Source organism: Camelus dromedarius, chromosome X (genome assembly GCF_036321535.1).
Source record: "Camelus dromedarius isolate mCamDro1 chromosome X, mCamDro1.pat, whole genome shotgun sequence".
NCBI classification, from domain to species: Eukaryota; Metazoa; Chordata; class Mammalia; order Artiodactyla; family Camelidae; genus Camelus; species Camelus dromedarius.
The window spans coordinates 91,815,109-91,837,918 of record NC_087472.1 but is presented as its reverse complement, the minus strand read 5'-3'; the positions used below and the strand labels follow the sequence as shown (position 1 = coordinate 91,837,918).

The following is a 22,810-nucleotide window of genomic DNA, read 5'->3' as shown; positions in this document are numbered from 1 at the left end:
CTAAAAACAAGGATATTTTCATATAAAACCAGAGTATATTTATCAAATCAGGAAATTTGAAAATGATAGAATGCTATAGTCCAATATATAATCTATACTCACATTTCAAAGAGTATCCACATGATATCCTTTATACCCCATTTCCCATCCAGAATTATGCATTGCATTTAGTTGTCAAGTCTTTTTAGTCTCTTTTAACCTGGGATTGTTCTTCAGCCTTTTTTTTTTTTTTTTGTCTTTCATAGCATTGACATTTCTGAAGAGTAGAAACCAGGTTTTTCTTTTTAGACCATGTCCCTCAGTTTGAGTTTGCCCATTATTTCCTCCTTTTTTGAATATTTGCTAGTATCTGGCTAGAATACTACATAAGTGATATTTTGCCTTCTTAATGCATTATGGCAAGAGGTACATGATGTCTATTTGTCCCATTACTGTGATGTTAATTTTGGTCACTTCCTTAAGATGGTGTCCTTTTCTCCCTTAATCATTAATAAATAATCAGTGGGGGGGGGTGTGCTTTAAGACGTATGAGTATCCTAACGTCCATCTTTCACCTATTACTTTTAGCTTCTGTTGATTCTTGCCTGAATCAATTATCATTAGGATGGCAGAAAAATAGTGATTTCTAACTACTTATTCTGTCTATATTAACCAGTTGGCATTCTGCTCTAAGGGAGAACTCTCCTTTTTATTAATTTGTTTATAATTAATGTAAACTCATGGATTCACTTTTATTTTGTTCCTGTCATTATTCATTTTAAATTGTCTTTAATACATACCACTTATGAATATCCCCTACTTCATAGAAAAAAAAAAAAAAGCTTAGCACCCCTCTTAGGTGATTGGAGAGAGGAAAAGCATATTCCAGGGGAAGGCTCCAGCAGACTATATAAAGAATGATACTTTTTTCCTTTAGTCTTTCATTTTTATTTTTCATTTTAATAGTTTATTAATATGTAACATTTCAGTTCCAAGGGATTGTGGGAGCTCAGTCTAACTAGGCCCTAATCACAGGTCCCAGCCAAGACCATATTTGCATTCTTGATAGGCAGTTTTAATACTTGATTTGATACTTAGGCGAAAATCTCTTTCCAAATGACACAGTATACTATTTTGAAAGTAATCTTTTCCCCAAATGTTTTGTTGCACAAATCAGGCTGTTAAATTCAGGGATCATTTTTTATTATTATTATTATTATTATTGTTGTTGTTGTTGTTGTTATTGTTATTGTTATTATCATTATTATTACTATTTGGCATACCCTGCCTTGTTCCAAAAAGCACTTATGCAGGAGCAAAACTGCTATCTTTACATACTAGTTTATACCTTCTAAAAACATTTTCTTGCTATTATGTGAATAGCAATTCAGCTTCTTAATGTGTTACCAAAAAAAATTATAACTGCTTCTAAATTGCATTGATGCATTGTAGAATTGAGTTGAATATCTTTGTAGGCTGAGCATAATTATCCTCCTGCCAGGAACAAATAAGTTATACTGCTCCAGAGAAATAAATATGCATATGAATTTATGTGGATGGATAAATCCTTATAAAGTTTAGCTCTTTATAACACAATGAGAGAAGAAATGTACTTGGTAAGGCTAATGAATAAACTGGGATCATTATATTGTCTGTCATGCATTTCCCCCACAAACTTGCATTTTACTGCATGTAAATCAGGGCAGAGCATTTCAAAGGACTTATATAATGAATGAAGCAATTTTAGTATGAACTATGTAAGAATAAGACACCTAAAATCTTCAGTTATACTTTAAATAAGATTATAAATATAAATAGAGAGATACAGAATAAAAATTCCAAGCAAAGAGTTCAAAAATACATATAAACTTTGATTTAACTCTGTTAACATCTTTACCTCTTCAAAGATATCTAACAGAAAAAGTCTGCAAACAATAACACCAGGTTCAGGCCAATAAAAAAAAATAGGTTTCCAAACTCCACTAGGTAATTGCAGCAAGATTAGTGTAAACCAAATGCATTTATTATTTGCAGTGTAATCCAATATACTAAGGGATAGCATGTGCTTTATTTTAATTAGCTGTTTCTTTTAAAGGGTTGCTTGGTCCAACTGTCTTGATAAGAAAAAATTGTAGTCATTGCTCAAAATGCTTGTAGCAAATCTAGTTTTAAATTGAAGCAATTTATTCTGAAAGCAGTCTACTACTGCAGCAATAATCAATGTGTTTTCCCTTAGCCCATACTGGAGCTTTCCCTGGACTATTGTTAATTGCCTGTAACTAAATGACTGCTGGTGCCCTGAAATGTAACTCTTTGGCACTTGTTCATTTGTTGTGTTTAAACCAAATGCCGGTTTCTCTTAGGTTTTGCCTAGTGATTTTGCTTTACAATTTTCAATATTCAGTCTTAGTCCCTTACAGCAGGCAGAGTCTATCATTTGAACAAAATAACACAAAGGCTAAACAGATTTTAAAAGGTTTGCACTTTCTTTTTCTGTCCTCCGATGTTGAATCGTGCTGAAATGGAATCTTTTTATTTTTTAATTGCTGCCACTCCACGAAACGTGAACTTGAGCTGAAAAGCGGATCCCATTTCAAAGGAAAAATGACACTTGCGGGGGCAACACTGTTCACATTGTAATATAAAGATAAAATACTGCAGTGGGCCCCAATCATTTCTTTTAGCTGTAACAGAATTTAACCCCTTGTAATTTTGTCCTGACCCAATGTATAAGCAATAATGGCTGGCACTCATATTAACGAATGTGTCCAGCTTGGAGCAAAGGAATGTGGAAACTAAATCTAATACATTAATTTCCTTGAGAGGATTTACACGTGCTATATAAACCAATGTGAAAAACTTAAATGGAAATTTTTTAACCTGCACACATTTATAATATGAAGGCATGTATATTACTCTTACATAAAAATAATGTCATAAATGAGGAGCAGGCACTGGTGTCCGTACTGTGGAGAAAGATACATTTCTTTTCTGACTTCTAAGGATATTATAAACACACCATGCTTCTGCATATAATACTGTAGATGTTTCTGGGGGAAATCTGAGATATTATCAAGATAACAGGATAAATACTTTTTAATACTATTTCTTTGGACTAGTTTTTGGAATCTCTATTATTAAGTAAATGATTGTCATATGGCTCAGAAGAATTTTTCTTGCTTATTGCTTATACTCGAGGTAAACATAACTTGTCATATGTTTGTACCTTAAAGGAGGTCTTCATGTGACACAAGACCATTTCTGTAATTGCTAAGCCTCACCAACCTGCTCTCTTTTTCTCATTACATTTTATAGAGTATTACTGATTGACATAGTAAAAAGTATATTCAAGGTAGTATATATAATTTTTTGAGTGGCTCATGACTTCAAGCAATGGGATTAATTTACATATGGGCAATTACTTCTCTAAAAATAAGGACTAACTTTCATACAATTTTTCTCTAACTTACACATACTCAATTTTTAAAAGTTAAAAAAATATGTGTAGGAACCAGTGTTATAAAAACTATCTGAAGAAAATGAGAATTCTGCTTATTGGATTAATAGGATTACATTTCAGGCACAGTTTTTGATTGTTCCAAAAGCTATTCAATGAGATATGGACATGTAAGACATGCTAAATGCCCCGCCTAGTGCTGTGTTTCCAGAATCAAAGGGTGTACTTAGGGGCACAATGGAAAAATCGTCCCTAACCGGGCAGTTATCTACAGCAGAGCAGTGGTCCTGACTCCCTGCTTTCTTTATAGCTTCTTCCTACATAGGCCTTAGGTTAGAATTTATAATGGCTCTTTTTAAAAAATCAAATTTTTAAAGAATTGAAGTACAATTAACATCAGATAAAATGTATACATCTTAAGTGTTCAGGTCAGTGAATTTTGACAAATGTATATACTTGTCTACGCACCTTAAAAAGATACAGATTTTTTTTAATCCCAGAATGTTCCCTCTTGCCCCTTTCCAATAAATTTTCCCATCACCCATCCACCGAGCATTTTGTGATTTCCATCACTATGGGTTATTTTGGCCTGTTCCTGGGCTTCATTTAGATAGAATTATGCAGAAGGTATTACTTTGTGTCTGGTTTCCTTCCCCTAACAAAATTTTGTGAGATTTATGCACATTGCATGTTATCAGTCATTCATTGTTTTTACTGCTGAGTATGTTATATCATATGGACACACAACTGTTGTTCATCATATCTTGTTAATGAACAGTTGGGTTGTTCCCAGTTGTGGCTACTATGAAGACTACTCTGAACATTCTTATACAAATGTTCTTGTGGATATCTGCTTATATTTCCTTTGGGTAAATATTTAGGAGTGTAATTGCTGTTCATAGGGTATATTCATATCTAACTTTATTAGAAACTACCCAAATTTTCTAATATAGTAGTACCATTGGGCACTTCCATTAGCAGTGTTGGGGAGTAGAGGTTAAGCATTCTTCATTATTCTTTCATTTCTTTTCTCATGCAACAAATTTTAGAGTGAGAAGTTTCAAGTGTATAATGCATTATATTAGAAAACAGAATGAATCTTAGAGGAAACTAAAGTCCAAATGCTTCTTTCTCCCATTGTATCCAGTGTAATTTAAATCACATTTGTCTGGCATATAAATTAGCTTATGGGCATAAGTTAGAGTTTTATGCCAGCTTCTCTGTGTGGTGGAGTTCAACTAATATCCTGAGAGAACAAGACCTAATGTACCCACAGAATTATCTACCTCTAATCCTTTCTGTTCACATAGTAGTGGGGAAATGTTATACTGAAGAGTGTTTTGTATTTCGTTTCTGGTGCTTTTGTAGTCCTGTCTTTTGTAATCTCTCACAGGATTCAGCAGATAAAGCTGTCTGATACTTATAAATATCAAATTTATAAATACAAAATATAAAAATTTATTTGAAGTACTTTTTAGTATTTTACACTTCATGTTAATTTACTTATACTCTAAAAGATTTAATAATTCTATTTTTCATTCTTAAATTCACAAAGTCCAATCACTTTTTATAAGATTTTCTTCTGTGCCCCATTTAATTTTAATAAGAGCAGAAATACATACTTGATTAAACACTAGTTATATGTGTTTTTTATTAAACTGTTGAATTAGGAATGAAAGACTAGATAATGAGAAATATGGCTCAGTTTTTTTTTCTGTAATTATCAAAGGAAAAGTGACATCACTTGCAAGCACACACACACACTTGCAAACACAATAGGTTCTTGTAAGAAAATGATGGCCATACTTCTCAGATTATTTATCACTGATACCACATTGCACCCATAATGATTTCACCTCATTTGCAACATTTCAGTATTGATCTTTTAGCCTAAGAGTAGTTGTCACTGCAAAACCATAGCTTACTTTAAAGTTCAGTCTAAGCCTACATTGACTATGTTACAAAATTAGATAACCCATTGGTGGATTGTACATTACAGGATCAAAAATACCAGTATTTTAGAGCCATAGTTTCAAGAATATTAATCTTTAATGGTAATTAAGGAAACTAGTACTTTTCGAGGTAGTTATCAACTGCAGTGGACAATAGCTACCCATAAATAACTTTTAGACTATGACAGTGAAGGTCAACATGCATACACAGGCACTTAGTTAAAGTGAGATTCAAAATCTGTGCATTCTGGCTTAATGTTTAAGTACCAGTATCACTGAATTTGGTACACTGTTTATGAGCACTGAAGGAGAAAATATAAGTGAATATTTTATCCCTAAAATTGCCTGATAGTTGTTTGATGTAATATAGACATTCAATAGGAATAAAAGAATGTGTATACACAGCGAAAGAGAATGTGGCAATGAATGTATGTATGTTCATGTACAACTGAAAAATTGTGCTCTACACTGGAATTTGACACAACATTGTAAAATGACTATAACTCAATAAAAAAAAAAAGAAAAAATTGAAAAAAAACCCAAAAAGAATGTGTATACAGTAAGTGGTAAGAAAATTACTCTTTTGGATAAATGTAGTAGCATACCTAGTGAAAAGGGAAAGAAAGGATAAGAAAAAAATTTTTAAGTAGCTTACTGAAAGAAAAATACTTGCCAACATAGTTAGTCTGGTATAACATCCACTAGAGTATCTACTTCTTAAGCCCAAGTTAGCATTCATTCTCCAAGGCTGTGGTTGGCCACTTTGGCACCATGCTATTCAGATAAAGATATAGGACAAGAGTCACTGCTCCTGGGAGGAGCCAGCAGACAGTATTCATTAAGTGGTCCATCCAACACTCTATGCAACAGTGCACAGTGCCCTTCAGGAACTATGCTGCTTGACCCCTTATCTCCCCTCAGCCCCAACCCCCAGGTGACAACTCAGGTGAGAAGGATCAAGATTCACATTGGATGAGTTCAGAAAACATCCTGGCTTAAAAGCTTCATATCCACAGGAACCAATATTTCTTTTGTCAACTCCATAAGCATAGCTTGCAGGATTCCCACAAAGGATAGTTTTATATGTAAGAGTTACTGTATTCCGGCAAACCCAAAATTAATAGTTTCCGATCAAGTATTTATAATTCTTTCAGTCCAAATGCAATCTACCAACATAGGTTCATTTTTAACATAAGCAATGTTGCTTAGCAACACAGTTACCACATACCACCTTATCTGGTTACCAAGGAAACAGCTAGAAAGTTATCAAAAGGTCAAATTCTTATGCAGAAAGGAAAGAGGTTGTGTTAATCCATTACCCACATCTGGTCTCATCCAGAAAACTGTGAAAGCAAGTTGAATTTATGAGTTTGTATGTGAATATGGTATAATTCACTCTTGTGATTTTTTTTTTTCCAGAGCTGATGTATACAGTTGAACTTGCTGGAGGGCTTGGTGCTATCCTGCTGCTGCTTGTTTGTTTGGTGACCATCTACAAGTGTTACAAGATAGAAATCATGCTCTTCTACAGGAATCATTTTGGGGCTGAGGAGCTGGATGGAGGTAAGATGAGTTCCTTCTTTTAATGTTCTTTCTAAATATTCTTTTTTGTTTTACTAAGGGGAAAGAAAAGTTTCGTGCATAGCCATTGACAGCAGCTCTTATAGGCTTTCAGTGTTCAGTTTGTAAATTCATCTTTTCTATGAAAGGATATGTGTGATGCTTTGGAGACAATAGATATTTTCCTCTGAAAATTGTAAAGCAACACCTACCCTTTTTAGTATGGTATTCCAAACAGCACTTGCGAATTACAAACGCTGATTGCAGTGTTATCAGAGTGTTATTTTCTCTCACCTTGTAATCAGTACTGAAAATCCAGCTTTACTTCTGTATAGGTAAGGAGTGTCTTTTTTAATTGTGTTCCCTAGCCCAATAGTTTGAAGTGAAGCTCAATTTGTTCCTTGTTTAGACTGATCAGTTATAATAAATTGTACTGAATATTTTAGAATTCATCCAGCAGTCTTTTCAATACTGTTTATTTAGCTATATTTAGACAGGCTAATTTTTATTCTAAATGTGGAGCAACAGATAGGAAAGTGCACCAGCACATTGTTTTCATAATAATACCTCTAATATTTTTACTCACATTAGATAAGTGAATAGTGTTTTCATAGAAATCAGAATTATTATTTGCCTCTGGTCAGTCATGAATATGTGTACAACCTAAGAAGAATATGAGGTCCTTAAAATTGAGCTCTGTAAAATGCCCATTAGGGGACTAACAGATTTTTTCCCTTTATTAGTCATCTGAAACTGATTCATATAAAAGACAGACTTGCAATATAGGAAGTGTATGTGAACTGACAAGAAATAGTACAGATGGTGATGGTTTCTTCATCATATTTGTAAACTTTTTTTATTCACTATCAGTTTTTCACTAGATGGTACAAAGGAAAATGAGGCAATTGCCCATGTTACCACATTTCCAGGGTCCTCTGGAGTAAATCACAGGTAGAGCTGTAGATTGTCTGAATAAGTTGCATTCCTAATACTCCTCTTTGTTTAACCTTCTCCCCTTCCCATTAGAGTGAAGTCTGTGCTGCAGCAAAACTTTTTTTTTCATTTTTAAAGTGAGGATTTACCTGTTTATTCTTTGTTTCTAACTTTCTTGCCTGTTCATACAAATTATTAAATTTTTTGCTACTGCTTCAAAGAAATATGAGAAAATTGTTAATGTCAGAATCATTGTTGAATGAGTATCAAGCAAAGTACTAGACATTCTTAAAATCATTTTTGCTAAGCCTCCAAAAATTCTGAGGTCAGTATTATAATCTCTATTTTAATGATAAAGCAACTGAGGCTCTCAGAGGTTAAATAACTTACTGAAGAAGATAACACGAGTATTGCTGTAAGTAGCCAAGATGGGATTTGAAAATAGATCTGTTTCCAAAGCCTTTCCTTTATTGAACACTGAGCCTCTATTATTTTTGGCCTTTTAAAAATTTGGTATGTTCAATACAACCTAAAGATCTGCTGTTGTTTGCAAAATTAGCACAGTAAACGGTATTTGAAAAAGGAGGTTGCCTAAACAAGTCGCACTTTATTAACCCTATTTTGAATACGTTTGTGTTCTGAATGATATGAATGATTTCACCCAAACTATCAATTTCCAGTGTAATTTTTATTTGTCATATTCTGAATAGTCAAAGACTCTGGAGAGTTTAGATGTTTCTAAACCTAGTCATATCCCCTTAGATCCTTCTACACATGCTATTATGGTTGAATAAATATCCACTCTTCTAGTGTGGAAAATTTTCTCTAACATCATCAAATCTACATTCTTCATTGCTCGCCCACAAGTCCTTTCTTCTTCCAAAGAAAAGCTACGGTTAAGTGACCCCAAGCTTTTCATATTCTTGACTTGGCTTTAAAAATATGATTTGAAAGTCAAAGGCTACCATGTTACCTCCCCTGAAAGGGGGGTACGTGAAGTATTCTTGGAAGCAAAGGCAAAGAGTGTGAAGAAGAATAGGGAAAGAAAGTTTAGGTCATATTTTGAAGTAATGTCAGTCTTAATGATTTTTGGTAATAATAGATTCATTGATCATTTACTGAGTATTTATTAAATGACAAGTGCTGTGTTGCCTACTTCAGTGATACTCAGAGAATCATACAACCAGAAAGGTAGAATTTAAACCCAGGTCTAAATGACTCCAAATCCCCAAAATTTCAGCCACTGTTTCAGACTTGGAGATGGACTATTTGGCATCCGGGACACATTCAGTCAGTTCCTTTCAAGTCATTACAATGGGCACTACCTGACTGTATCAGTTCTATATCAGAAGGAGTCTGTTTCTCTAAGATAGAACATATTGATGCTTTGCTCTCTTGGTTGGTTCACATCACTTCTTATACCCCTCTACATAACCTTACATTTTATTGTTTCCTTTGGACTCAGGCCTTACCACTTCTCTTCGAATTCTGCAACACTCACCTTTTTAGTTGACATGTACAATACTATCTACACTTGCATTTATGCACAAATGACTCCTAAATCTAAATGTTCTTCTCCCAGTTCTCTTGTTTTGTTATCGTTTGTTTCTAGTAACCTATTGGTTATTTCCACTCTGATAGGTCCCAACCCTAGCTTATAAATCACCCACCCTCACACTCATTCCTTGCCATCCTCCATTTGACATCTCAACTTTTTGTATCCTTCTCTACTGCATTTACTTCACTACCTCCTCATCTGCCATTTTCAGTTAGCCATCATGGTCAGTTAATGGTACCTCTTGAAAATAGACTTTTCTATTACTCTTCATTACAAATGCCTTGTCCAAGCCTCCTACACCATCCTCTTGGCCTTCATTGTCTACCCCTCTATTTTATTTTATTTTATTGCATACTTTAAAATTTTTTAGATTTTTTATACAATTTTAAAGGTTACTTTCCATTTACAGTCATTACAAAATATTAGCTATATTCCCCATGTTGTACAATACATCCTTGAGCCTGTCTTACACCCAATAGTTTGTACCTCCCACTTCCCCACTCCTATAATACCTCTCCCCTTCCCCCACTGGTAACCACTACCTCTCTCTTTTATCCTCCACACTCGGCCAAACTTCTCTTTAAAAGTACAAATTTACTGTGATTCTTTGGAGAAAAGCATGTCTCTATGTTGCCTGCCACCGTAGAAAGCTTTCTTAGTTCAGAAAGCAGTGACTGTAACAGAGTGGCCCAACTTAAATTTGCAGTCTTGCCACCCCAGTGGAATCTGATCATGCAAAATTCCAGTTAGAATCAAATACTGGTCTTTGGACAAACACAGCTGTTGAGAACTGACCCAGGACAACGCAGTCATGCATAAATCTCAGGTCCCTTTGGATCAATAAGGTAACTATAATGGTTAGGGATGGGAGAAGGTTAATTATTCCTCTCCCACCTTGATTCCATAAAATAGTGAAGGAAAATTTGGGCAAATTCTGCTGCATAGACATTTGTTAATAAACAAGCATGTAACCCATCCTATAAATTTGAAGCAGTTCCAACTCTGTCATGTGATTGTGTATGAGTGTGTGTGTACATTTAAGTTCCCAAAAAATCTTACAAAAAGTTTCCCCTGAAGCAAATGTGACAATATTTCAGTGGCAGGATTAGGCTAACCATCTAATAACAACAAAGAATATTCTTCATCAACTGAGTAATGGTACACAGCAATGTCATGGTATCAAATAAAAAGCAGAATACAAAAAGATTTGTCTACTACAATCATCAGCTTTGCAGATAGCTATGTCTCCATGCAGTTAAGAACTGAAAGGTAATATTCAGACATATAAACAGCATTGTAGGGTGTTATGTTCTGAGATGTTTATACGTGGTTTTTTCAAAATTTTTTTAACATTTTACTGTCCTTTTTATTACATATAACTTTTAAAATTCTTTCTGAAATAAATGTGAATTTCTGAAAAAAAAAGAAAAGAATATTTCTCATCAGGACACAAGACCATTTGGAATCAAGCCTGGAACAGCTTCCCTGAGAGGGCAGGCCACTGGCCCCACTACATACTTGAGGAGTGGGATGTGTCTCTAAATTATGTTAAGTGTTGCGTATGTCTTGAATAGCACTGATTTCACCATGGAGGGTCCATTTCCAGGATCCATTATACTTAGTAAAAAGCCACTAATTTTAGCAGTGAAACGTGGTTTCTAACATTCATTGTGCTAATTAATGCAGCATTTACTTTTGATCAAAAATAAAGATAGTTTAAGTGCTTGTAGCGTTGAAGTGCTCTAGAGCATTGCCTTATTCTAATTAAATGCTAACTGAGCATCCTGATAAAGGCAGCCTCCCGTCTCTAGAGCTGAGCATACACTAACACAATATCCCACGAGCTTTGCTGGAATAATTACGAAGAAAATACAGTTATTGTAACAACATCAGACTCCTTTGCTCCTCCATGCCTCCGACTGGGGTTTCCCTTCCACTTTTGTTTAAAAGCTTGAATGAAGGTAGTTCTTCCTTCCTTCTTTCCTTCTTTCCTTCCTTCTTTTCCTCCTTCCTTTCTTCCTTCCTCCCTGTCTCTCCTCCCTCCCTTCTCTCTTTCTCTCTCTCAAACACAGTTCACATTTCCCCTTAAGTTATAAATACTCCCATCATAATCGCAAGGTCTAGTTATTTTCTCCTTTATCTTTACTAAAATGGCACTTCAGGCACATCATTTTTATAGCCCTTTTCACGTTGAATAGTAAGCACTTTCTGGTGAATTCTTACTACTTGTAAAGCATTGTGAATTCAAGATTCCTTATCTCATTTATTTATTTCTGTGAGAAGGAGGCTCAAAGACAAAGTCATGGAGACAAGAATTATTCCAGCATTTTGCAAGGGTGTCTAGAGTTTAGAACTAGCTTTACAAATAAAAATAAAACAAATATTTAAAGAAAAATAAGGTTGTAACATAATAGGTAGTCTATTAATGAAAAAAAACAACAAACAGCTGCTCTCTTACGTTGATGATTATATTGGTGGGTGTCGATAAGGTACTGCATAAGTTTTCATAAGGGAATAACTTATGGGAACAGGTTTAAGATTCAATTTTGTGGAGAGGATCTAGTGCTAGACAGGGTGAGTCTACTTTATGTTTCTTTCTCTGAAAGTGCAAGCTGTTTTGTTTTTCTTTTTAGCCCCTGAGTATGAGGTGTGAGGGGTGTGCTTATTCACAATGATGGCAAGGCAACCTTAAAAGAACACTGTAATCACTAATACAATGCCTATTTTAAAGATGAAGAAAGAGATCTCTCCTAGTTCTACTTTGAGAGTTATTACAGGGATTGGACAAAATGAGTTAAAGAAATCTTTTATAATCTTCACGCATTGACTCTGGAAAATTTGAAGAGCTGTTCCATTTCAAGCCTATGAAATACGTGGATATCTATGGATATCTATGCACTCTTAGGTCATAAAATTTTTTTTTTCTCCCTCAATTACAAGGTTACTCAGTATTAAGTTTCAGAAATTATTGTCCTCATGTCTATCACTGTAGCACAGTACTTCTGTAAAATCATTTTGAAACACTTTAGGTAGTGTTTTTTGTTTGTTTGTATTTTGGGGGTATTTTTTGGTGGTGGTGATTAGATAATTTGCCTACACATGAACAATCTAGAATGTGGTTTTGAGTTCGAGAAGGACAAATCTGTAGTTGTTTTTGATGTACAACTTGCCCAAAATTGTAAGCTGTTAAGTGGTAGGAATCAAGGCTTCTTACCTCAAATTCCATGCTCCCTGGACCACTCTGCTACCTCTGACCCTCTTAATTACAACTTCTATCATCTGTGCTGCCCGCTCTCCTCTTAAGGATGTGAGGGAAGGAAATTAATATCTACTGAATGCCTCCTTTGAACCAAGCATTTTATTTTATGATGGGGACTCGTTTAACCCTAGAAATCTCCTTTACGGAACTGCTATTTTATAGATCAGGAAACAGTCTCAAATGAGTAAAATAAAAATTAATGATGGTCAGGATTTGAGCTCAGCTGCTGTTTTTGTTTTTTCCTTCACTATGTTATGCCATATATTTTTTAATTAGTGACACATTTCAGTGTTTAAGACTCTATGGTTTCAAATAGTCCAGAAAAGTATGAAATAATAAAACATGTAAACTAGAAGAATATTATTAAATTTTCAAATTTTAAAACTCAAACAGCTTTATTTTAGAATGTAATTGCCAGGTGTTGCCATGGCAGAATTGACATGAAAAGGGGAATTTATTAAAACAATGACATTCAGTAATCACAAAGTCAGAATATTAATATATGCTGAATGTTTTTTATTCAAAGATACATTATCTATTTCTGCAGAGTTTTTAATTGAAAAATTATATATTGGAAATGTGACAGAGCATATGAAGGCAAATCTGAGATACAAGAAAGGAATGACTTAATTTTTCAAAAACTCTTATTTATTCAAGTTACGTCAGTGTTAGTTTTTAATGATCACATAATTCTGTGCTAATATGCTACATGCAAGCATCAAAAATCGCCTTTTAAAATGAAATACACAATTCATCATTGAGCTCTACCGTGGTCTCATTTTGGTAACCCATTTGCTGAATAATGGCCTCTGTTGCTAGTCAGTTTCATGTATGTGACATAATATTTGAGAATAATAATAAAAAAAAGAAATGGCCAGCTGTCAATAACATCTGATGACTATTCAGTAGGTGTTTAAAGGTTAAAAACTCCCAAAGACCTGAATGTCAATCTCAAGCCATTTATATTGTCAGTAAATCTCTCTCCTAGCCCACATCCAACATAGCCACCACCTTCATCTTGATAAAGGAGTCTTCAGTCTACATTTTCTTGAAAGCTCTGTTGTTCTAACAAATCCACAGATTCTCTGACTTCTCAGTCCTTCTAAAGAGAATTTACTAATATTCTCTCATATGTCAAAGAGAAAAATACTAATTTATCATTTTTCTAAACCACTTTGTTATTCCTGATACACAGTTCCTATTTTCCTTCTCTCATCAAGATTTCTTAATAATATTTTAAACTCATATTTTTATTTCTTAACTCTGGAGTCCAAACTTTTTTCCTCTCAAATATATGTTTTTAAAATATAGTAGTTTATGCTATAAATTGAGGGAGAAAATTCTACTGTACTAGTTGTTTGACTATGAGTAACAAAGCAACTACTTAATTGGTTGAGTCTTATGTTTTTTGTTTATTTGTTTTTCTCTCCCCCCAGCTTTATTGAGATATAAATGACATATAACACTGTGTAACTTTAAGATGCACAATATGATAATTTGACACACACACACATATATATCACACACACACATATATATGGTGAAATGATTGCTACAATAAGGTTAGTTAACGTATCTATCACTTCACTTAACTATTTCTTTTTTGTGGTGAAAACATTTAAGATCTGCTCTCTGGGGGGAGGGTATAGCTCAGTGGTAGAGTGCATGCCTAGCATGCACAAGGTCCTGGGTTCAATCCCCAGTACCTCCATTAAATAAATTAATAGATAAATAGATACATAAATAAATAAATAAACCTAATTACCTCCACCCCAAAAAACAAAAACAAATAAACAAAAACCAAAAAACCTTTTTAAAGATCTACTCTCTGCACTCTCTGGTATATGATACAGTATTGTTAACCATAGTCACCAAGCTGTATATCAGAAATTGTTTGTCTTATAGCTGGACATTTGTTTACTTTGCCAACGTCACTCCCTTTCCCCTACTTACCAGCCCCTGACAACCACCATTCTATTCTGTTTCTATGAATTCAGCTTTTTTGATTCCACAGTATAAGTGAGATCATGCAGTATTTGTCAGTCTCTCTCTGCCTTGTTTCAGTTAAGCGTGCTGCCTCAAGGTCCATCCAAATTATCACAAAATACAAAATTTCCTTCATTTTTATAGAAGAATAATATTCCACTGTGTGTATATGTATATATGTGTGTGTGTGTATGTGTGTGTGTGTGTGTATGTGTGTGTGTATATATATATATATATATATATATATGATGTTTTCTTTGTCCATTCATTCATTGATGTACACTTAAGTTGTTTGTACATATTGGTTATTGTGAATAATGCTGCAGTGATACTGGGGTTCAGCTATCTCTTTGAGATAATGGTTTTATTTCCTTCAGACATATACCCAGAAGTGAGATTGCTGGATCATATGGTACCTCTGCATTTAATTATTTGAGGAATATCCATACTGTTTTTCATAGTGGCTGCACCAACTTACATTCCCACCAACAGTGCACAAGGGTTTCTCTTTCTTCCACGTCCTTGTAACACTTATTATCTTGTCTTTTTGATAATAGCCATCCTAACAAGTATAAGGTAAGATCTCATTGTAGTTTTGATTTGCATTTCCTGATGGTTAGTGATATTGAGCATCTTTTCATATACCTATTGGCCACTGTATATCTTAAATGTCTGTTCAGGTCTTCTGCCCATGTTTAATTGGATTATTAGTCTTTTTGCTATTGAGTTGTATGTGTTCCTTATATATTTTAGATATTAACCCTCCCCTTGTCTGATATATGGTGTGAAGATATTTTTTCCCATTCTGTAGGTTGCCTTTTTATTTATTGATTATTTCTTTTATAGCACAGAAGCTTTTTAGTTTGATTTAGTCCCACTTATTTATTTTTGCTTTTGTAGCTTGTGCTTTTTGTGTCATATCCAGAGAATCATTGCCAAGACCAATGTCAAGGAGCTTTTTCCCTATGTTTTCTTCTAGGAGTTTTATGGTTTCAAGTTTTACATTTAAATTTAAGTCTTTAATCCATTTCAAATTAACATTTGTGAGCAGTGTAAGATAGGGGCCTAACTTCATTCTTTTGCATATGGATGCCCAGTTTTCCCAGCATCACGTATTAAAAAGATTATCCTTTCCACATGGAGTATTCTTGGCCCCCTTGTCAAATATTAATTGACCACATATGCATGGGTCTCTTTCTGGACTCTCAGTTTTGTTCCATTGGTCTATGTGTCTGTTTTTTATACTAGTACTATACTGTTTTGATTACTATCATTTTGTAGTATGGTCTGCAGTCAGGAACCATGATGCATCTTCTAGTCTTTACAGCCTGATTTTAGCAGGTAAAGATGTTCTCCATTCTCTTCCCCAGGCCAATGGGATTACCTCCAGAATCACAATCATTCTAGGTTGGAGCCAGTTTTGAGGCTGTTGCCAGGGATGCACTAAAGTTCATGGTTGACAGACTTGTTAGCAGGAGCTCAGGTTTGCCCTGTCTGGTCTCTAGGTAGACAGGACTGCCTCTAGTACATTGTTCAGTAGGATAGCGATTGGACAAGTGTCCACATCAGAATTCACAATTGGATCTTCACTCAGTGGACCAATTACCAGGTATGTGGATGAGTGTGGCTCCCACCAGGTCCCTGAGAGAGCTTCTACCTGGTCGCTGGATGGGTCCTTGAGTGGGCAGGCCTGGCTCTGTACTGTGGCTGAAAGGATACGTGCAAAGGGTATCTTATTGGGCCATCTTGCTGATGTCACTCCTCTTTTTCTTTTTTTGTGGGACATTGCAGCAGTCAGAATCTCTTGAAAATCATGGAAAAGAGTAAATCAATGACTATATTAGAGTTTATGAAGATTATTACAAAGAGTGTGTACATCAGCTGCTTTTCATCTCTGTAGTCAATAGAATTATAGTTAGGGGTGTAAATTACAGAAAATAAAATTTAGGGAATAAAGTTCAGAATAAGAAATATGTTATTGTACTACCCTGTTATGGCTAACTAGTTTTAAGCTGTTTATAAAATTAAGTTGAATTTAAAAGGTTACAGACCTAGCCTTTACAAATTTTAGCATAATTTTGTTTTTTTCTGTGGTTATAAAAATAATCTCAATTTTTTAGTTTCTCCAGTCACATGAAGATCATACACATTAAGATTAGTCAATATATGTTCTTAGAGATATCAAAAACAATCTCAGAGATACTTCCTAAGATTCATATTCAGCTGGTAACTGGGGGAGAAAAGAAATCTTAGAATTCATATGATTTTGAATCAGAAAATATTGCTGAATTTAGCATGATATCTGGAACAGTATTTGCAGTCTGATAACTTTCAAACCAGGAGTTTGTTTCTGATGGTAAATAAATGCCTAGCTCCTTACTGCACTGACATAGACTCTGGGGAAAGAGGAGTTAGATATCAATCAAGTGTCCCGCTAATTTGAGGGAGGATGCTGCTTCAGATGCTTGCAAGGGGCTTTTTAGCCACATTTACTACCCATATAACCTACATTGAGCAACTCCCTTTTATCTAGGAGATACTCGCTTAAATGTTATAAACTCATCCACCTGATATAAAGAGATAGAAACTCACTGAGACCACAGCACTCATTCCTGAGGTTCATAAGCTTAATATGGTTACTGAATATATTAGTCTAGACAAGAATCTATCCCCTTTTTGATGAAAGTGTGAATTTTCAGCTATTTTATTTATAGCACATGCCCTGTAAGTATCAAGATCACTTATTATGGAGCTGAGGCTGCAGTGTGTAGGTTTTATGGTACTCTAATTCCATTACCTGGCAGCTGATTTCAATTCTTTGATGCCTTTGAGACCTCTGGATGCCTATACCCTGTCTTAGAGCAGAGTTTCTCAACCTCTGTCCCTGGACCGGCAGCAGTATCATCTGAGAGTTTGCTATAAATGTAAATTCTCAGGACCTATTCTAGATCTTCCAAATGAAAAACTCTGGAGGTGGGGCCTAGCAATCTGTATTTTAGCAAGCCTTTCTAATTGTTACTGTTCATGCTTAAGTCTGGAAACCACTTTTTCAGAGAAGTTTACAAGAACTCTGAGGTCTTCCATTGAGTCACAGTGAGAAACTACAGTTTGAGATTATCCCAAAGGAGCTTTGCTGAACTTCAACCCCATAGCTCCTAGTAATTACTTGAGGAGTTCAGGCAACTTGGAATGCGTATCACTGAAACCATCTCTCGTAGGAAACGGCCCAAGTCTTGAGAAAATCTCCACACTGGCTATAAGATATAAGTCATGTAATACCCAAATGAGAGGCCATTCATTCATTTAATCAACAGATATTTGAACATGTACTAAGCCCTGGTCATATATCTGAGTCAAGGATCTTGTGGTCAAAGAAAGAAGATAAGATGTGAGTAGAATTATATAATACATGGGAGAAGAGTTCACCTTTAACTCAAAGATATCAGACTCAAATTCAAGGGAAATCAACTGCAGCGTTAGCTACTGGTTTTATAACAATGGATAGCCATAAATATTTGTCAAGCTACCATAAAGATAATCAGTGGTGAGGTTTGGAAAAATGAATTTTGTGATTCTGTGTGGAATGAGCAAGAAGAATAAGGAAACAGAGAGGGAAGACCATAAAATATAACACTTGAGAAGAGTAGGACCTCACCTAGGATGGACATAAAACCCAAAGGAATTTTACCACTGATTGGCTATGAGATTATTAGTAATGAAAAGGAGTAAGTGGAACATGCATCTGAAGTTTGGAGACTAAAGAAGTGAGATTATTATGTTACTATAAAATTTAAGCGAAATAAAATGTGAAGGCGTGAGATGGGAAGCTTGTTATGTTGTGAACATGTTGAATGTGAAATGCATGCTGAACATCCAAATTAAGGGGTTCAAGTTACAGGTTCACAAGAAAAAAAACAGGATTGGACATGTAAATTAGGGAGACATCTACACAGAATTGACTGTTGTTGTCATGGAAAGAAAGGGGATTTTTAAGGGAAAGAAGGCTGAGAGAAAAACGAAGCAAGCCATAGAAAACATCTTGAGAAATGACAGCATTTATAGATTGGAATAGAGATGTCCATGGAGGAGGCGGAGGAACCAGAAACAGTGTCATGTAAGCAGTATCACTTACCCGTATTGGTGGGAACAGTTGTTTACATCTCTTCTGAGTCATAAGTGCTCTATTCTTTTCAGTGTTCATGTTGGTGTGGTTTTCAAAGATTTTTAAGCCTACGGAAGACAAAGGTCAAGGAATGAGGATCTAGACATTACACATGCCAGATTTGAGCATACTTCAACACTTTGTAGTACTTTGTAGAAAATTGGAGAGCACCCTCCCAGAAAGAAAATAGTCCATGCATGAAATCATTCTGCAATCTGCCATCTGACTTAAAGAGTCCTCCTTTTGGCCCATGACCCCTGTACTACTCTTAGATCAACTACACATTGATCCTCTGGAAATAGACTGTTGTCTTGTCTGCATATTCTACTAGACTGGAAGCTACTGACCCATATAATAAAGGAAGATTTTTATCTCATAGATATGGCATGTTAATATCTAATAAATGGACATTTCAATTAAATATTAACTGGTATTATAGCTTTATTTGTGCTATTTTCTACGATTTCTTAGTCAACTAAAGTGTTTACATCAACAAAATGATACCACTATAGACTCCTGACATATGTGTACAGACATGGTATAACAAATATGATTATTGTTTTTCGTGAAAATTAAATTTTATTTGTAATATGTACAACTATATCCTGGTTGAAGAATAAAGAAAATACCAAATACCAAAATATGACATGTTTGGGACGGTCTTTTTTTTTTTAACCTTTTTTTTTAACCTGAAAGCTGCTTTAAAAAAGTCTCCCATAGCTAAAGATGTTTTCCCAGGGATCCTGTAGTGTAGTTACTAGTTTCTTATACACCTATTTTAACTTTAGATAAAGTAAACAGCTTTCTGAGTTTTCTCTAACAAGTTGCAGAATGACTTCTAAGTCGCTCACAATTATAAGACTACTAAAATGAACACACATATATGGATCTTTGGAAGTGAGCTTTAGTGTCCCTGAAGGCAAAAGGAGTGTTCCAAAGCCACCGAGAGCAAGTCAAGGATGCCTGTCTGTCTTTGATGTTTTGTACTCCAAAAGTTTTTAATTATCTATGCTAAATGCAAAGTTCATTTTGTTCTGGAATTTAGGAGTGTTTCAATGCAGCTTGATCTAATAATCAAGTAATATGCTGACAATCATCAGAGAAGCACAAAAGAAAGCTAAGGATATTGGTATTAATAGACTCACTGTATTGACAGTATCTAGAATTGAGATGAATTATGAATCCTGATATCACACTCTGAAAAGGACATTGACAAATGAAAGACTAGGCAGAAGATAAATGACTTCTTCTTCTTAGAAGCAACAAGTGAGAATTTGGGGATGTTTAAGTTAAAAAATTAAGATGAAGATAATGCATGATTGTAGCCATCAAATATTTGAAGAGTTCTTTTGTTAAAAAAAAGGGGAAGGATGAGGAACAAAATCATATTTTAGAACTAAGTTTCATCCATTTTATATTGTAGTTTTGATTCTTATCATCAAACTGATTAACATGATCATTTGGTGATATTTTATATATGAGATAAGTGGAGATCCAAAAAACAATATATTTTTCTATAATTCAGTGTGCTGATAGTCTCAGTCCTAAGACCCAAGAACCAGCTCCCAATAAAAAGTTAATTATTCTAAGTTTGGTTTTATTTTCTCTTCAACAGAAAACCAGCACAGTGCACACAACCTAAAAATCATTTTTCCACAATCAAGCCCATTTCAGCTTTCTGTTTTTTATCAACAGAGTAAAATCACCAAAGGAAGGATTAGGTGGTGTACAATTATTTTGACTAAGAACATACTATCCAAATATGTCGAAGCCATCAAGATTCTTCTCTGTGATCTGTGCATGAAAAGTATGGAAGTTAACATTTCATTGTTCTTTTCATTATTTTTTTCTCTTACTGTCTTAATAATAACAACAGAAAAATATAACCCTCCCTCATACCCCCAAATTAGTTCCAGAATACTAGGCATTATTGAATTCTTAATGAAAATCAGCGAAGACTCTTCTTTGGTCTCTGAGAAGTGGGACATTTGGAGATGTTTATGAAAAGAAGTGAATCTTTTCATGTCCTATTGTTTTTTTTTTTTTGTAGAGTAGTGACTTCAACTTTACTCTGTAATGTTTTTGACAGATAATAAAGATTATGATGCATATTTATCATACACCAAAGTGGATCCTGACCAGTGGAATCAAGAGACTGGGGAAGAAGAACGCTTTGCTCTTGAAATCCTACCTGATATGCTTGAAAAGCATTATGGATATAAGTTGTTTATACCAGATAGAGATTTAATCCCAACTGGAAGTAAGTTAATGTTTTCATTTAAGAGTGTGCATATTCTTATTGTCTGTCTGCATAATCATCATTTTTTAGACCGGATTTTAACTTTTGGTTCTTCTCCGTCTGTCAGTTTTTCAAGAAAGAAATATCATTGCGTGTTCATCTGAAAAATAAGTTTTGATACCCCTGAAGAGCTACTTCCATTATTCTATAAAGCATCTCATGTTATGAGCCTTGACATTTAAAGAAACGATATGAGCGATTTGTACCTGGGAAACTATTTCTAACACTGAGAGAAGAAAAGTCCATACACTATTCAAAGTGATCATTGGCTATTTTCATCTTCTCAGAGTTTTACCCAACAGCCAGCAATTCTCATTAAATGTGAGAGAAAGAGAGAGTCTACCGAGGCTTTCTGGACCAAATGTTCAATTTACTTATTCTGACAAACCCTTTTCTCTTTTGTAGCATACATTGAAGATGTGGCAAGGTGTGTAGATCAAAGCAAGCGGCTAATTATTGTCATGACCCCAAATTACGTAGTCAGAAGGGGCTGGAGCATCTTTGAGCTGGAGACCAGACTTCGAAACATGCTTGTGACTGGAGAAATTAAAGTAATACTAATTGAGTGCAGTGAACTACGAGGAATTATGAACTACCAGGAGGTGGAGGCCCTCAAGCACACCATCAAGCTCCTGACCGTTATTAAATGGCATGGACCAAAATGCAACAAGTTGAACTCTAAGTTCTGGAAACGTTTACAATATGAAATGCCTTTTAAGAGGATAGAACCCATTACACATGAGCAGGCTTTAGATGTTAGTGAGCAGGGGCCTTTTGGGGAGCTGCAGACTGTCTCAGCCATTTCCATGGCTGCGGCCACCTCCACAGCTCTAGCCACTGCCCATCCAGATCTCCGTTCCACCTTTCACAACACGTACCATTCACAGATGCGTCAGAAACACTACTACCGAAGCTATGAGTACGACGTACCTCCTACCGGCACCCTGCCTCTTACCTCCATAGGAAATCAGCATACCTACTGTAACATCCCTATGACACTCATCAACGGGCAGCGGCCACAGACAAAATCGAGCAGGGAGCAGAATCCAGATGAGGCCCACACAAACAGTGCCATCCTGCCGCTGTTGCCAAGGGAGACCAGTATATCCAGTGTGATTTGGTGACAGAAAAGCAAGGGACGTCCAGTCCCTGGGAGTTTGCGTGGAGTCTGCAGTCCAGTGCCTGGAACTAAATCCTCGACTGCTGCTGTTAAAAACATGCATTACAATCTCTAGAACACGAGGAGAAACAGGGTCTTGTACATATGTTTTTTGCAATTTCTTTGTAGCATCAGTGTCTTCCTGTTTTACCACGTCTCTTACCATTACATTTTTTGACTTTGTTTTATATGTCATTGGAATTTGTAAATTTACATTTTTTTAAAGAAGAGACTTCTGTATAGATAGAAAACCCTTTTTTGCTTCATTAGTTTAGTTTTAGAATGGGTTTTCATTTCCTTTCCTTGATTTTGTTTTGCTTTTAACATTTCCTTGGGGTGCTTGGACAAATCTATCCGATGGGACAAGGAGCACCGGATCCTCTCTTGGGTTCTGCCTAGGATCAGCAGGGCCAATGTGGGCCTTCAGAGAGCAGTGCAACGAATGCCAGCATTGCCATTTGGGGAAGAAAAAAAAAACCATGAGAAGAACACTTGTTCATAGGAGG

At 35.2% G+C, this 22,810-nt stretch overlaps 1 protein-coding gene across 2 annotated transcripts in view; it reads left to right on the top strand.

The window, feature by feature from the left end:
* IL1RAPL1 (interleukin 1 receptor accessory protein like 1) overlaps window positions 1-22,421 on the top strand; it is a 1,149,826-nt gene extending 1,127,405 nt beyond the window's left edge. For both annotated transcript variants that reach the window (XM_031445619.2, XM_064483316.1), the window contains 3 exons: window positions 6,808-6,951; window positions 20,936-21,106; window positions 21,551-22,421. In XM_031445619.2, coding sequence (XP_031301479.1) covers window positions 6,808-6,951; window positions 20,936-21,106; window positions 21,551-22,269 — 1,034 coding nt within the window. In that variant the 3' untranslated portion in view covers window positions 22,270-22,421. The remainder of the gene's footprint in view (window positions 1-6,807; window positions 6,952-20,935; window positions 21,107-21,550) is intronic.
* Window positions 22,422-22,810: the final 389 nt, after the last annotated feature.